At 45.9% G+C, this 15,684-nt stretch overlaps 1 protein-coding gene across 3 annotated transcripts in view; it reads right to left on the bottom strand.

Annotated features, from left to right (window-relative positions):
• slc2a13a (solute carrier family 2 member 13a) overlaps positions 1–15,684 on the bottom strand; it is a 45,198-nt gene that overhangs the window by 6,715 nt on the left and 22,799 nt on the right. For all 3 annotated transcript variants that reach the window (XM_081723826.1, XM_035527776.2, XM_035527775.2), the window contains one exon: positions 8,041–8,149. In XM_081723826.1, coding sequence (XP_081579952.1) covers positions 8,041–8,149 — 109 coding nt within the window. The remainder of the gene's footprint in view (positions 1–8,040; positions 8,150–15,684) is intronic.

Consider the following 15,684-nt stretch of genomic DNA (forward strand, 5'->3'; position numbering starts at 1 on the left):
TGCACTAAATCTATGGCCTCAGCATGCCAAACGAGGCGCCATGCAGTGAGCTCAAATATCAAAGATTAAAAGGAAACAAACGAGGCTGATTTGAACCTCCCCCCACGGCGGAACTCCCATTCAGAGAGCCATGAATTTCAGAGCGCCTTGCTCGGGTTTCAGCTGGAGAGCGAGCCCAATCGAGACGGAAGATCTGCGCCCGGTAAGTCACCTGCGCTCACGGCAGCCCCTGCCAACTGCCGGGCGGGGGGCGGGGGGGCGCAAGACTCTGTCGTTGGGTGGCCAACGATCTCTGGACTTTGATCTCTGGACAGCGCAGATTCGGCACTGTTAGGTGGGAGACACGGCACAAGCCCAGGCAGACCTGCATGCTGCAGCACTGGGACTGGAGAGACCTGAAACAGGGCGAGGAGGAGGCATGGGTAAAGGAAGATGTCTCCATGAAAAAGCCTTGCTGCAGGGATCTTCTGTCCTCTGTGTTTGTTTTGTGCTCTTTTGTGTCTAAGGTGCATGAGGCAGAACGCCACTCTTGCCCCGATAATCTCAATTAGAGCAGCTGTTAAATTTGCCTGCAGGACGAGGGCTCTGTTCAAACAATCTGAAGAGGAAACTCGCCACTTTTAATGGCTGTGGATTCGGAGAAGAGAGAGGGAGAGACAGATGGGTGGGAGGGAGTGAGAGAGAGGATGGAGTGAGTCTTGGAACCATGCAGCGTAGCCGGTAGGGTTAGGCTGAGACCAGTACTAAACACGGGTTAGCTCACTGCCTGAAGTTACGACAGCATGTGAGCTTTTTGCAGGAGCTGCAACACATCACCTGTTGCTCTCTGATGTGTGTGTGTTTTAAAGAAAGATGAAAGCACAGTCTGCACTGAAAGACCAATTGGCAGGCCCTTTGGTCTGATGAGATGAGCTTGTCTGAGGAGCGGTTGTATGAGACGTTGTGTTTGTTTACAACATAGCACTCATCCGTTTGACTCTTCTCACCATAACCACAAAGTTCCCAGGAAGGCAGCTCCATCTGTGTTGGGTCATGTCACCATATTACTTGAACATAAAGCAATAAAGTGCCAGCTTTTACTTATTACTATTTCCCGTTTACAACTCCAATCTTCTCGACCGCTGGACAGCTTTCAAACAGCAAAGAGCCACCTACTGTTTTTAAAAAATTATGAATGTACTAAGTTTTCCATTGATTTTGGGTGTTTCTCCAAATCACAAAGTGTTAAAACAACTAGAATGCTGTGATGTGACCCTTATTAAACCTCTTAGAGAGAGGAGAGAGCAGGAGACACAGAGAATTATTGAGCTGTGGGTTTAAAACCTCGTCTCCTGATCCTGAGGGTCAGAATACTGTCAGATCAAACTTCTTCCTGAAGAAAAAAACCTTTTTAATTGGCTGCCCCACATGCCCACAGTAGACTGGCTAAACATCACAGGTTGGAGTTAGAGGGGGTGCAGGTGTCCATTAGGAACGTCAGCAGCATGTGAAGGATCTATCGACCTTTATTATGGCTGCTGTTTTCCTGCTTGGCCTCAGCCTGTGGGGAGGTAGACAGACCTGCACCACTCTACTCATGTAAGCCAGGGGCCGGCGCACCTTCAGACACAGTTTCCTCGCACATCACCAGGCTGCTTTTCTGCTTAGCAAGCGAACGAAGAAGGAAAGAGACTGAAGAGGCCAACATGGATCATATGAACGTGAACAATTTCTTACACTGGTCTTGTTTAAAGAATGTTTAAAGTAAAGAAGTGAGCCAGGCTGCCTGACTACATCTTAGACTACAGCACGGACTACAGCTTGGACTACAGCTTGGACTACAGCCCGGGCTACAGCCCGGACTACAGCCCGGACTACAGCCCAGACTACTGCTCGGACTACAGCAAGGACTACAGCCCGGACTACAGCTTGGACTACAGCCCGGACTACAGCAAGGACTACAGCCCGGACTACAGCCCGGACTACAGCCCGGACTACAGCCCAGACTACTGCTCGGACTACAGCAAGGACTACAGCCCAGACTACATCTTGGACTACAGCCCGGACTACAGCCCGGACTACTGCTCGTACTACTGCTCGGACTACAGCATGGACTACAGCCCGGACTACAGCTTGGGCTACAGCTTGGGCTACAGCCCGAACTACAGCTCGGACTTCAGCTTGGACTACAGCTTGGACTACAGTCCAGACTACAGCTCGGACTACAGCTTGGACTACAGCCTGGACTACAGCTTGAAGATGGTCGTGGCATAAGAAATGGCCCTAGCACAGATCCCGGGCTGTGGCAGGAGAGACGATCCTGGCTCATGGCCGGCATCGGTAACAGGAGGAAAGCCACATGGATGTGGTGCGGCACGTTGCCTTCACACCCTGCCTTGTCAACGTGAGGGGATGAGACAGCAGAGTCTGCCAGAAGACAGGAAAACGAGAGAGTGCATGTGAGAGAGAGAGAGCGAGGCAGGGTGAGAGAAAGACAAAGACAGAATGGAAGGGAGAATGTGTGAAAGGGTGAAAGGGCGGTTAAGACATCAGAGGGTGTGGGAGAGTGTCTGGATGAGACAGAAAAGCCTATTAAAAGCCTTTGGCTGGGACATGCAGTCGGGCGTGGTTCATGTGTACCCAGGCAGTTAGGAGATCCCACTGAAGAAGACCATACACTGCTCTAAAGGAGGCTTTTGAACCATACCTCTCTCTTTTTCTTTCTTTCTTTGTCCGTCTGTCTGAGCTGGACAGGGACAAGTTGTGTGGTGCTGTGATTTGGGCCTGCGGCATATGGCTTGTGTTTATGGCACAGTGGTGGCGTCTGCCCAGCGTCTGGTACAGAGTGTTCTGTGGTGGAGAGAGCTTGTGCTGGCACCGGCAAACTCCCCCTCACCCACCTCCCTCGCCTCGGGCCACCGGCCTTGGAGCTGGCTACCCACACTGCCACTCAGAGGAGCTTCGCAGAAAACCTCCCTGAACGTACGGCAGAGCAAGAGATAGAGAACCATTTGGTTCCTATGTGCGTCTGTCTCTCAGTCTCTCTCTCTCTCTCTCTCTCTCTCTCTCTCTCTCTCTCTCTTCTCTCTCTCTCTCACACACACACACACACACAGGCACAAACCCAATAAAGACTGGGCCAAGCAATTTCGAGAATCCCAATGAGTCATAATGGACCATGCCTTTGGTGGAGGGGGGTTATTAGCATGAAATGTCATGATGACCACGTGTGCGTGTGTGTGCACCAGGGTGCATGTGTGCGTGAGTCTGTGTGCATGATTAATAGTGTCCCCATATGCTCAAAGAGACAATTCAACCGCTCTCCCCTGAATGCACCTTTCCAGCATTCTTGAGTTTCACAAGCATGACCGGCGGTGAAGGAGGAAAGGCCTTGAGAATCACTCCGTCTTTTATTCATCTGTTTTCCTCTCTACAGCAGAGGCCAAAGGTTACATGCAAGGGATTGATTTATTTAGAGGTGGTTAGCGAATGAGCATGCGACTGCTGTGAAAAGGTTTTCTAACCAAGATGGAAGGTATTCTAACAGTGATAGCTAACATCTCAGCAGACAGCTGCTCTACGGAGGTGCAGTTAAATAAAAAGATTTTATGATTCACGCCAGCAGATCAGTGGTGACGCGGCTGCATATTATAGCATGTGTTAATTATCATCACAGCATTGGATGTTACAAACAAATGATGATTTGTGTGTGGTGAGCATTCTGACCAATCACATTCCAGAAGAGTATTCTGTGTTTGTTTTGATAAATGACAGCATTCACATGATCCAATAAATGTAAATAATTTCGTTATAATAGTTTTGGTCCATTTAAAATCAAGTGTGGCTTAACATTGCAATATGTTCCCTTGCTAGAGTGATAATTAATTATTTTTACTGCCAAGACAGCTTGAGTAATCCAGGTGTAGGGCTAGAAGAATGGTCTAGAGATATAAAGAGTGAATGAATGTGGGAACTCCAAGTGAACATGTAACATAAAACAAAGAGAGAAAGAGAGAGATGAAAGAGAGAGACAGATAGAGAGAGCGCATGAAAGAAGGAGAGGCAGAGCGAGTAGTTCCCCTATGGGAACTGACCCATTTCTCTAATGAAAGCGAATGAGCACAGCACCACACACAGATGCTACAGAGTACCACAGAGACCAACAGTAATCTGGACCTATTTCACTAAGATCATGCACACACACACGCGCACACACACACACACACACGCACACACACACCCATCCACAATACACAACGGCTGACCGAGCCGATGCTACACTAGCACAAACACATCACACAAACACACAGAAAGTGTGAAAGTGTGCGATTTAAAGCCCTAGGTGAGAACTGGTACCTCCATCCAGTGGAATTTTCAGCTCCCACAAAGCAGGCTCCCGTTATAGTTCTCGACGGAGATACCAGTGCTTGCCTTGGCACACACATATGGCTCCGTGCTGATAACAGTGCAGCAGAAAGCTGGGGGGAAACGCAACCGCGAATGGCTGGCCAGGATAACCAGACCCAGTGTGCACAATAATAGTCCGAAGTGAGCTGGCTCAGGGCCCGAGCTACTAGGGGAACCCGGACCACACCGGCTAACCAGCAGCAAGGCTCTTAGCACAGAGCATCTGCCTTTTCTGAACAAACTCCAGTTGCAGATGTCTCCATCTGTTTTTGCAGTAAGGACTAATCACCTTATCCTTAATATAGAATAAAAATGCCAAGACCACACACACACACACACACACACACACACACACACACACACACACACACACACACACACACACACACACACACACACACACACACACACACACACACACACAATTGTCCAATAGCAGTGTAATAAATACAATTATTAAATGTAAGATTTGTTTAAGTATAGTACTTTGTATTCTTAACATATATAAAGGGATTTTTTTTATATTTACTCAAGCAGTTTGAAAAGTAGCTGAATGGAATTGGAGGAAGTTGCTTGCAGTTCTTTTCAACTGCTAATACACTAAAATTGATTCTCCAAATACAATTCTTCAAAGCCTTACTTCAGATGCCATACTGTTTTTGCAGAACTTTAGACACAATGTCCTGAAACATATTCAGAGATTTGTTAAACACTTTTCATTTCTCGAAACCCAAGTGTTACCGCAAAGCACTTAACCTCATGCTGTCTTACAGAAAGCACTGCCACTAAAACACTGAACCCCTGTACCTTCAGTGCGGCACACACGCCACACCCCTGTGATTATCTAAACAAAAACCAGCTGAAGTTTCTACACATTGCTCTAAATGTCAAATAAACCAATGTGGGGACTGTTATGCTCAGCGAATTCCTGAAGAGGCCAAACTCTTGTGTTTGGTAAAATGGAGCTCAACAACCAGCCAAACCAAGGAAGAGGAAGAAGTGGGTGTGTGGAGGTCAAAGGGTACGAAGAACACGGGGACAACAGTGACATCAGACTACAGATGACATCAGAGAACTGATTATTGACTATGTACTGGTTCATGGCATGACCATGACTCCATCCAAATCTAGGCTGCTTCCCAGTGGCCCCCATAATCAGGCCATTCAGAGAACGACACTGGGACAGCCAGAGCAGCCTTATGTGATCATCTGATATAACATCAGTTTCCATTGGAGTGTTGAAGCCAATGAGTGGTTTGACAATAACGCTAGATTCACTGATTTGTTCCTTCCACCTTATTCTGCGTTCCTCAACCCTACTGTGGAGTGTTTCTTTGCATCGCAGTGGGAGGCGTGTTGCAAACATCTGTATGAAAGAGAACATCTGCTTCACGCGATGGCTTGTAATGAGTGGATTCACCACAGCAAGTGATATTTCTCACGCTGTCCTAGAAAAGACAGCATATGATATGAAGGAGGCCCTGTTTCACCAAACACCAAACACTGATGCTGTCCGAGCACGTAAAGCAGAATGTATCTGTAATATACACTCTTTGCATTGTACCTTTTTTTTTTTTTTTTTCTGAAGTAAGGGGTTCATTTGCATATGTTCATTTATATATGTTGAATAGAAGTGTCATGCTTACATTTGCATTGTTTTGTCTACATTGTCAATTTACTTTATACAGGTATATTTCCCTGTTTATTAATACATTTAATTAAGGGTTGCAGTTGATAACATCAGAACATCTGCTTTGTCTACAAGAAGGCAGAAGTAATGTTTATATATTTGATGGCTGTTTGTGTGTTGATGTTGATGAAAAGGTTTCATTTTGAGCAAAGATTCCACGGATTTGACTGTTATGTTTTCACAGAGCACAGAGTTGGAGTTTAGATTTGTGTTTAGGGTTCTGAAAAAAAGGTGATGTGATTACAGAAAATGTTTTGGCAACGGAATTAATAAATGGCACCAAAATCATAAACAGAATTTACTGTACTTTGAAGACACTACACAAAACAACACACATATGCACAAATGCAAACACGCGCACACACACACACACAATTACACCCATCCACAATGCACAACGGCTGACTGAGCCGATGCCACACTAGCACGAACACAAACACGTCAAAAGCTTCGCCGTACTTTAGAGCCGACCCTGCGCTGTTGGCCTGGGGGGCGCCAATTAGCAGGTGCTGCCGGACAGACGAGGACAATAAAAAGGCAGTTGGGCAGCGGGGCTAACGGCTTGGGAGGGAATTAGGAGAGAGGAGTGCAAGTGGTTTGTAGCGCGCGGCCGTCAGTCCGTGAGTACATGAAAGCAGCGCTAGAGCCTAATTACACGGGCCACTCTGAACTCGCCCTCAGCCACCATCGCCTCTGTAAGATAAGCTGCCTGTCTGCTGATAAGGGGAGACCCACTGTGCCTTCCTCCAAATGAGGACTAGGAACAGAACAGCTGTGCTACTGTTGTCCTTATGGGCCATTTATGCATGATTCAGGCTACCCAGGCACTGTTGAGTCAGCAAGGAAAGGAACAATGAATCAACAAGAGAGACAGAACGAAAGAAAGAAACAGAAGGACAGAGAGAAAAGGACAGTAAGCAAGAGAGGCAGTGTGAGACAGCATCAGACAGGAAGCTTGGACTGCCATCTAGCACTAGGGGAAATGTAATCTTTAGATAACATTTATAGCTTTCCGCACAGAGAACAGAGGGAGGCCGTGCCCTGCGACGGCTCATCAAACACACCCCCAGTTGACACCTCTGAGCGACATTCCTAACAGACAGCAGGTCTGCAGACGGCCCCTGGAGAACCTCCTGACATATCAGCTTGTCTCACGGAGAGACAGCTGAGCTCGACTGCAACTGTGTCTCCACATGGCTCTTCGCATCTGACACCCTCTAGGCACTTAGAAAAGAACTGTGAGGAAACAGCGAGCTCCTCATAAGTTCTCATAAGTTCACCCCAAACTACTGCTGGTGCTGACATGATGTACAGCTTAATATGTCCGATGTGTGTGTTTCTGGGTGTCGCATAATAGTAGCATAATACTATCCTGACCGTGAACTGTGATATGTTGTTTATTCCGGCCCAGCCAGACTGTCTAGCAGATGCGGCTTACGTTTGGTCGAGGCATGTGAGGGTCAGACTGCTGAGTACAACTGAGTCTTTTCAGAGGTCAGATAAGACCTTCTCACCATACAGAATGACAGCTGAGGCAGATTAAAAACAAGCACACACACACACACACACACACACACACACACACACACACACACACACACACACACACATTCAAACGTGCGCACAAACACACTACTTTTTTTTGCTTTCCCTTAAATACAAACACTTTTTCCTGCTCCACGAGAGGTTGCCTAGCAACGGCACACATCCCAAGACTGTTTACGGTTTTTGAAAAGTAGCTCATCGTATAAGGTGGAGCAGCGAAATGAAGGGATTATGAAAATGAACGGGTGAAATATGAACCCGGCACAGCCTCCTACTTGTGTACATCTAGCCGCATACCTGTGAATGACCAACAATGTGTTTGCTCTGGGGCTAAAGTCTTTTCCGGAGTTCCCACCACACCCGCAATGTGTATATGTGTGTGTGAGTGTGTGTGTGAGAGAGTGTGGAGCGATGCCTACATGACCGTGTTGATGCCGGAGAGCTGCTGGAACATCTGGAGTCCACAGCCCACGATGAGAGCACGCCGTGCTGGAGGATGGGAGAGCATAGACCAAAGCACTGGCCGCCCTGATGGGAGAATCACACACACACACACACACACACACACACACCCACCCATACACAAACGGATGAAACATTTTGTGCTACTAATCTCAAAAACCTCTCCATCCAACATTTCCATTCCACATCTCCACAACTCACATATTAAAGATGCGCAAAGGTGGAGTTTAATAAGATGTAATATAATGCTACCACACCTCACCGTGGTTTTTAAAATCTACTTGCCGTACTTACTACCTACTAATTTATTCTGCTCATTACCATGTAAAGCCAGGTTTACTTTCACAGTACAGGACGAGGGCGTGGCTGTCGTCACCTCAGAGCAGCTGCAGCTGCTGACTTGGCTGCTTGGTGCCCCATGGAGACTAATTCAAGGCTAAGTGGTGCAAAAAAAGAAAGCCCATTTGCCTTTTAAAACTCTCACAAGCCCAAGCAGGTTTAGCTAAAAGTAAATGTTGTTTAAATGAAGGTTTTGTAAAGAAACCGTCCTCCAAGTTCGAGTCTTCCTGCACCACTTCTTTCTTTGCTTTAGTAATAATGCTGCTCAGAACTTCAACTCACTAATTCCCATTTCTTAAACACCAACCCGTAGTGCTGCAGGAATGTGTGCAATCTGTCTCACAATCCATACAGAGATTGAAGGTGGGAAATGTCACGTGTAGGGTGCCGTGCATTTTACGCATAAGCATGAAATGCTTAAATCCTCCTTTCCATAAAAAATCATGCTGAAAATTTAGCTGACAATGTCCATCTGAGGAGTTTTATCGCAAAGTAGGTCATTTTTGCCCAATCAACACGATGTCAGAAGTATTGTCTGCATCTGAAACATTTGCCAATGGTCAAAGGCTGGTCTGCGCAGTAGGCTGGGTGACAGCCGCTGTTCTAACTTCCATATGCCTCTCACAGCTTCCACGCTCATCTGCGTTGTGAAGGCGAGCCATCTGATAGCTGTGTTGGTAGTGCGAGCGGGCCATCACGGTTCAGCAGGGGCACTGCATTATGGGTAACAGCTGTGAGTGGGCGGCCCACGGCCCGTCCGGAACATCTTAAGCTTCCGGACTAGACCTGCAGAACAGGGACCTCAGAATGGGGCTGCAACACGGCAGATGGATTTGGATATGCTCGTTTTTCAAAAGAGGATCTCAAATGTAAATTAGGATCTCAGGGTGGAGGAGGGCTCACTGGGATTGAGAGTCAATCATTCCTCCATTCTGTCATTCCTTCATTCACCCAACAACAGCAGTGAGAAGTACGTTCTTCAAAACCCTTAGATGAAATGTGCTTTACAAAAATTTATTAAAATGCTGCACTCTATTGTGCAAATTCTAAGTTGTAGCTTGTATCATATCTGTCATCCTACACTTTTTTTTCCACATATGGACACTTAAGTCTTTCCCTGATTCATTATCAGTGCTTCCAATAGTCTGCTCCTTCATCTACACTATCTCCACCACATCGTCCATGAGGCGTGACTAGGAAAGGGGGTTACTGCAGTGCAGTACTTCCAGGTCCAAACTCCCATGTGGGAAACCCTGTAGCTCGGCAGAGCGATGCTGTCGGAGGCACCCAATAATGGCGTGCGTGGTGAGTGATGACTGGCCAGGCCCCGGCGACAGGTGCAATGGGCCCTCATTCAATTACTGCCCCAAACCCCAGCTTCATGAACTGCTGTGATACCGGCCGCCACTGGGACGGCTCTCGTAACGGAGCGGTAACTTTATTCCCCGGATGCGCGGTCGCTACCTCCCAACAACCCTTCCAGCGAGCGCGCATCTTAATCCAATCAGAGCGTGATATGACGTGGTACCCTTACACCTGTACTGCTGATCTGGGACCATCAGCATTCTCCTGCACTCTGTACTGGAGATAGGCTCCGGCTTGCGGCGTCTGGTCTGAGATCGATGCAGGAGGGCTGCTGGAGCAAGCGCAGTGATCCAAGAATGAGTGCTGTAGTCCTGCTTCCTTACAGTACACGCTCTAAATGTATAATTTCGTTTTCTGAAGATTTGCTCTCTTTCATCTCCATGGCAACCCCTCGCTACTGTTTTAATGCCGTGAGGGGTTTTTTATCTTGTCTGCTCAAATGCTTGGATGTCATAGGTACGGAGTTTATTAAACACAAGGCAACCGCTGTTTGAGATCAGAGCAGCAGCCCAGACAGCACTTGTAAATGTAACTGTCATTACTAATAAAAAAGTCTTGTTGTGCACCACTAAATTTAAGTGACATTTTTCTTTGCCATGAACTATGAAGCCATTCATATGTCCATGTTCTGTTCCTGACTGGTGCTATCTCTGAAGCCCAGTGTCATCTGCACTGGGTCTCATTCTGAATCCATTGTATACAGTAAAATCAAGTCCAGTGTGGATTGGTGCCTTTTAGCTCCAGGTCGACATTCTTCAGACAAGTACATAGGGGCAGCAGGTCACCCCATCATTACAGCAGGGCTTATAATGGCCATGTAATTCCTAGAATCAATACCCGACTATAAAGTTAACAGATGTTCAGTGTACAGATAATGAAGGGTACTCTAAGGGCAGCGCAATTACATCCATCAAGCTGTGTTTCAACTGCACGCGTGTTCGAGGCTGTGACCCCCACAGGGCGCTGGCGGCTTTATTTACGGCTCGTAATAAGAAGCTTCCCTGCTCTTGCGTTAACGCCACCACGGCGTCTGTCGCGGTGCGTGAGCCCCGGCTGGCTACGCACCCAAGACCGCCTCGCCTGCCTCGCGCACCTCACCTGCTCTGGGCTCAGAGGAGCTTCTTTCTGCTGTCTCTGCTCCCCGCAGAGGCTGCATGGATGTCCGAGGGCGCTCTGGGGGCCGCCGGTTGCTAGGATCCGCGAGTGAGCAATTGCGGACCAGGCAGACAGATGGACCCATGAGACGTATGCACTCTCTCTCTCTCACTCTCTCTCTCTCTCTCTCTCTCTCTCTCTCTCTCTCTCTCTCTATCCACCCCTCCCCCTAACCCCCAATTCCTTGTCTGGAAGCTTAATTTTCATTGCCAGGCTCTGGAAAATGCCACTCTTGTATAATGTCTTCCATTTATCTCATCTTATGGGTGAAACTACTAACACTATTTCTGACACTATATGACAGCAACACTATAAAGCCAAAAAACTACAAATCTGAAGTTCTCATTTTACCTTTACACAACGGACAATAGCACAACACCCCATCAGCCACCTTCATCTCAATATGGTTTTAAGACTCATGAATGAGATTTTATCGTTTGAACTCACCCAGCTGGATTCACCCACTCGCGTGGCTACGTATCATGTGATCACTCACAGCAGCTGATATCTGCACAAGTTCATGGACTGGGCAGCTAAATAAAATATGAACAGGAAGGGATGTGTGATGCTGGAAGTCAACTAGAAACCAGCGGAGAAGAAGGGAAGCAGAAGAAACACAAAAGAGAGGGAGATGGGACTCTAGCAATGTGCTTTGAATAGCACGACTAACAGCTATGACGGGTAAATATGACCACTACATGCTGGTTAATCGGAATGAAGCCAATAATGATAAGAATTTCATTCTTGGATCCCATTTACTCTAACCCTAACCCTTAATTAATTTTTGTTGTTGTTTGTTTTGTTTTTGGTTTTTTTACATTCTTCACATTTAGATTTTTTGTTATTAGCAGGAGGTTATTATACAAAATCACAAATAAATCTATGCTAAATCTATTTAACCTGTACATGTGTACCACTGTGAAATACTTACCTGCCAAAACCAAACAATTTTCAAAATAATGTATTCATATTTTATATAATTACATTTATATACAAATTCATTATTATGTTATATAAATGTTATATAATTACATTTTTTAATAATTGTTTTTATAATTATGCTAACATATTTTTTTAGACAATTTTATCAGATAGCAGAGACACAAACAACACATTGTCATAGTCATGCGTGTCTGAGTTCTTAAGAATCACTTCAAGCAGTCAACCATTGGAAAGTCACACACTCAACAATATGCAATTTGTTCAATGTGAACTTAGTCTTTCTTTCCTTATTAGCTTCGACTGTAGACCCCCGGGCACCTTGCAAAGGTGAGCTAATTCACTCAGCTGCGTGTACTCTCAGGTTACGCGCTGCATGTGTGATGTTAGATACAAAGCAATAAGAGCATGAAGCCACCAGCCGAATTATGGTTTGAGATGTTAAAATTTGAATCTAAAAGAAAAGAACCATTTGAAACACTTCTAGTCCACCTTCTTGTGCCTTCATCTGTGCTTAGATTTTCTGTGGCCCCCAAGAGATGGGGCTTGGAGGCGGAGCTTGGACGCTTGTGTAGCGAGAGGTGGTACTTGATCGAAAAGGTTGGAATACCGAAAGTTTGAGAAAGTTTGCTGCAAATAGTCCTCCGGGATATCCATTCAGCACATGCCGTTCATCAAGGCTGACCTTGCAGTCACATCCAGTCCATTATCTTTTCATCATGTTCTGTCATACCGCCCCAAAAAAGACAGACACCTGATTCAAGTATCCGTACAGCACAAAATTACACATTCAACAGCATTTCCCTCCCACCTGTAAGTGCCTCAGGATTTGGGCAGAATGAATGCAGCCCCGGGGAGAAGGCAGGCTTTCTAATCATGGTGCAGGAGCACTCCTATATTTGCCGAGCTGTGGGGGTGGGGGTGGAGGGCGTGCCCATAAGCACGGCGGCCCGGAACAAGATGGGGTTTCTGCTCTGTTCATTTCATATCAATAAGCATGAGGGGGAAAGAAACCTTGCTCGGCAAAATAACTCTCTTTTGCTCTTTTTCAATCCTATGAAATGAAAGTTTCGGGAGATGTCTTTTGTGTTCGTGCACGCAGGCACTTACGTGCATCTACACAGACACAAATACAGCCTCAAATACTGTCTTTCCCTCTCAAGTTCTTGTTGTCTGAGCTGGAGAATGAAGATGCAGTCACCTGTTCCTGCCTATTGCTTCTCATGACTTGCACTGTGACATGGCTTTACTTTTCACACAGTGCAGCACTGCTCTTGGAGCTGAACCCAGCAAGATGAGTAAAAGGCACAAGCCAATCAAGATTCCAGCCTCCGTCTGAAATAGGTTGCCAGACAACCTTCAGTCGCAGTACAATTGGAGATCCTAGACCAGAAATATGGATGTCTCTCCATGCACACAAATTTGGAGTTACACAACAACCTTGTGCCACGTTGAAAAGGACATGAACCACCCATGAATACTATACTTCTGGAAAATAGAGGATTGGAGTGCTGAACTTCAAATGGAGAAGAGATAACGTAGGTAAAGGTAACATTTTTAGGTTGTGCAGTGGTGGTTTTTACCAGCATGCAAACCACGCAAATGCGTGGGGCCCCGGAGATCAGAGGGGGACCTGCTGGACACCAGGGGATGGCTGACAAAATGAAACAACACTGAAGAGATACTGTAACATGCTAGCTAGCTAATCAGGTCTCTTTAACACAACCATAAAGCACTCATATCCCAGCAGTGCCAAGAAAGAAAGAAAATTAAGGGAAAGAAAACAGGTTCATTTCTGACAGCAGTAAGAATATAAGTAAAGCTTGTACAATTTGGGTAAATACTGTATTTTGCTGTACAAAATAAAATGTCTTTGATTAAGGCCCCCAGATATAACTTTGCTTAGGGCCCCAGAAATACCAAATCCACGCCTGAGGCTGTACATACTGCTTTGACTACAGAACAGGAATGTTTCACGATGTATGGATGTTCTTTAAGTGAGATGAAATAATAGTTTGCTTTTGACTCAAACAAACAAATAAATATATAAATACAGACATTGCCTAAATACAGATCTTGAGACTGATGTCACTGGAAACCGATAAATAAATTGGATATTTCATCAGCAAAGGTACAGAAAGCTAAATAATCAGGATCAAAATGGTACTCCAGCAATGTTTTAGATTTCGTATGAAATATGACTGTAAGAGCCTTAGAGCATAACATGCAAAGGGGAAATAATAAATAAACATCTGTTATGGCACTGGAGAAAATTGCTGCACAAACTGATTCAGTGGATGACAGCAGACACGGCAAACAAGGCTCTGTGTGTGGAGCATGATGAAGAGGGTCTGACTCACACTAAAGATCAGAGAGTCCTAACGGCCAGCGGGCAACAGAAATGAATAAGGGCATATCACCACGGCGCCTTGCAAAGAAAAACAGACAGTCTTTTCTGCGTGCTTAACAGTCATAAAGGTTTAAAAAGCTCTGGCCAGGAATGGACAAAACATTGTAACATTTCCTCTGCCTTGAGTGCTCAGAGAAAACCTGTTAAACAGATGAGCCGAACACTTTTGAGGGCCACAGTTATTATTACTGGTGAGTTAATAATAACTAGCAGTAAGCATGAGTACTGCATAATCAAATTGGGCCTCATGGTTACTGGTATTCTAGATCTTACTGGATCATTAAGTCTTTTGTTAAAGCAAAATTAGCTAAACATACCTCGGGTAGACCTACAAATTTCTGTATACCTTACATGCATTACATCAATGCGTGCAATCAGAGATCGACACTTGGATATGTACTGTGTTCTCTTAGCAAAGTATGAGTGATGGTTTTAGAGAATGAACCCTGAGTATCAGGTCACATCACAGCTGCATATAGCACCACAATAATTACTGAAAGCACACAACCGCAGAAACCACAGAGATGATCACCTGTTTCAGAGCCCTGACTCCTCCATTTAGCCTGCATGAGCCCGGCACCCATATACAGAGTGCAGTGCTTCAAACCACTGCCGCAAACCAAAGTGTCCCACAGTAAACCCAACCAGCCATTGTGATACCTATTTTCTCTTCCTCACACCTGACTGCCTGAGGCCCAGTCATGATGGAAGCTTCTGGTATGTATACCAGGGAGCAATGTCCCATTGCCAACAGCACCTTCATAAATGTCATCAAAGCAGCGGGATTAGCGGAGTGGAGCTCTGCGGCTCATGGGTCCTACCTCAGGATGAAAATCTCAGTAGTATACGCCTGATATGCTTATGTGTGCTTTTGAGCGTATGCATCCAAATGTGTGCAGGCAAGTGCCTGTGTGGTCACACAGGGGACGAGGGCGATTCAAGGAGCTGGTTAATTAACCACGTCTCCTCTAGCTGCGCTCCGTCACGCAGCGAACCCCGCTAACACTCGTTTGGGTTTCACTCATTCACCACTGCAAGTGATTACCCACACACGGAGGCTAGGCGCAGCTTCTCACTAGATCCCCAAGGTAGCCGTCTGCCAACAGACAAATGATCGGGCACCCACTGCTAGGTCTATGCCCACCACCCACTTCATTAGAAACCTTTATTTCTTTCTTATTTGTTAGAAACACCTTGTAGGTGCACAATTAGAGACCTCAGTCCATCTGTTGACATGCATAATGGGTGTTAGTCATCTGCCAACTCTTTGTTAAGGGTCAGTTTCTGATCACAAGACTATCATTACTGCTCTGGCATACTGCTTAATCCTGTAAATAATATTTCTAGGACAGCCTTTTTTCACCTCAGAGACCATACTAATATATACATCATT

Source organism: Electrophorus electricus, chromosome 11 (assembly GCF_041902795.1).
Source record: "Electrophorus electricus isolate QZ-2024a chromosome 11, ASM4190279v1, whole genome shotgun sequence".
Taxonomy (NCBI): Eukaryota; Metazoa; Chordata; class Actinopteri; order Gymnotiformes; family Gymnotidae; genus Electrophorus; species Electrophorus electricus.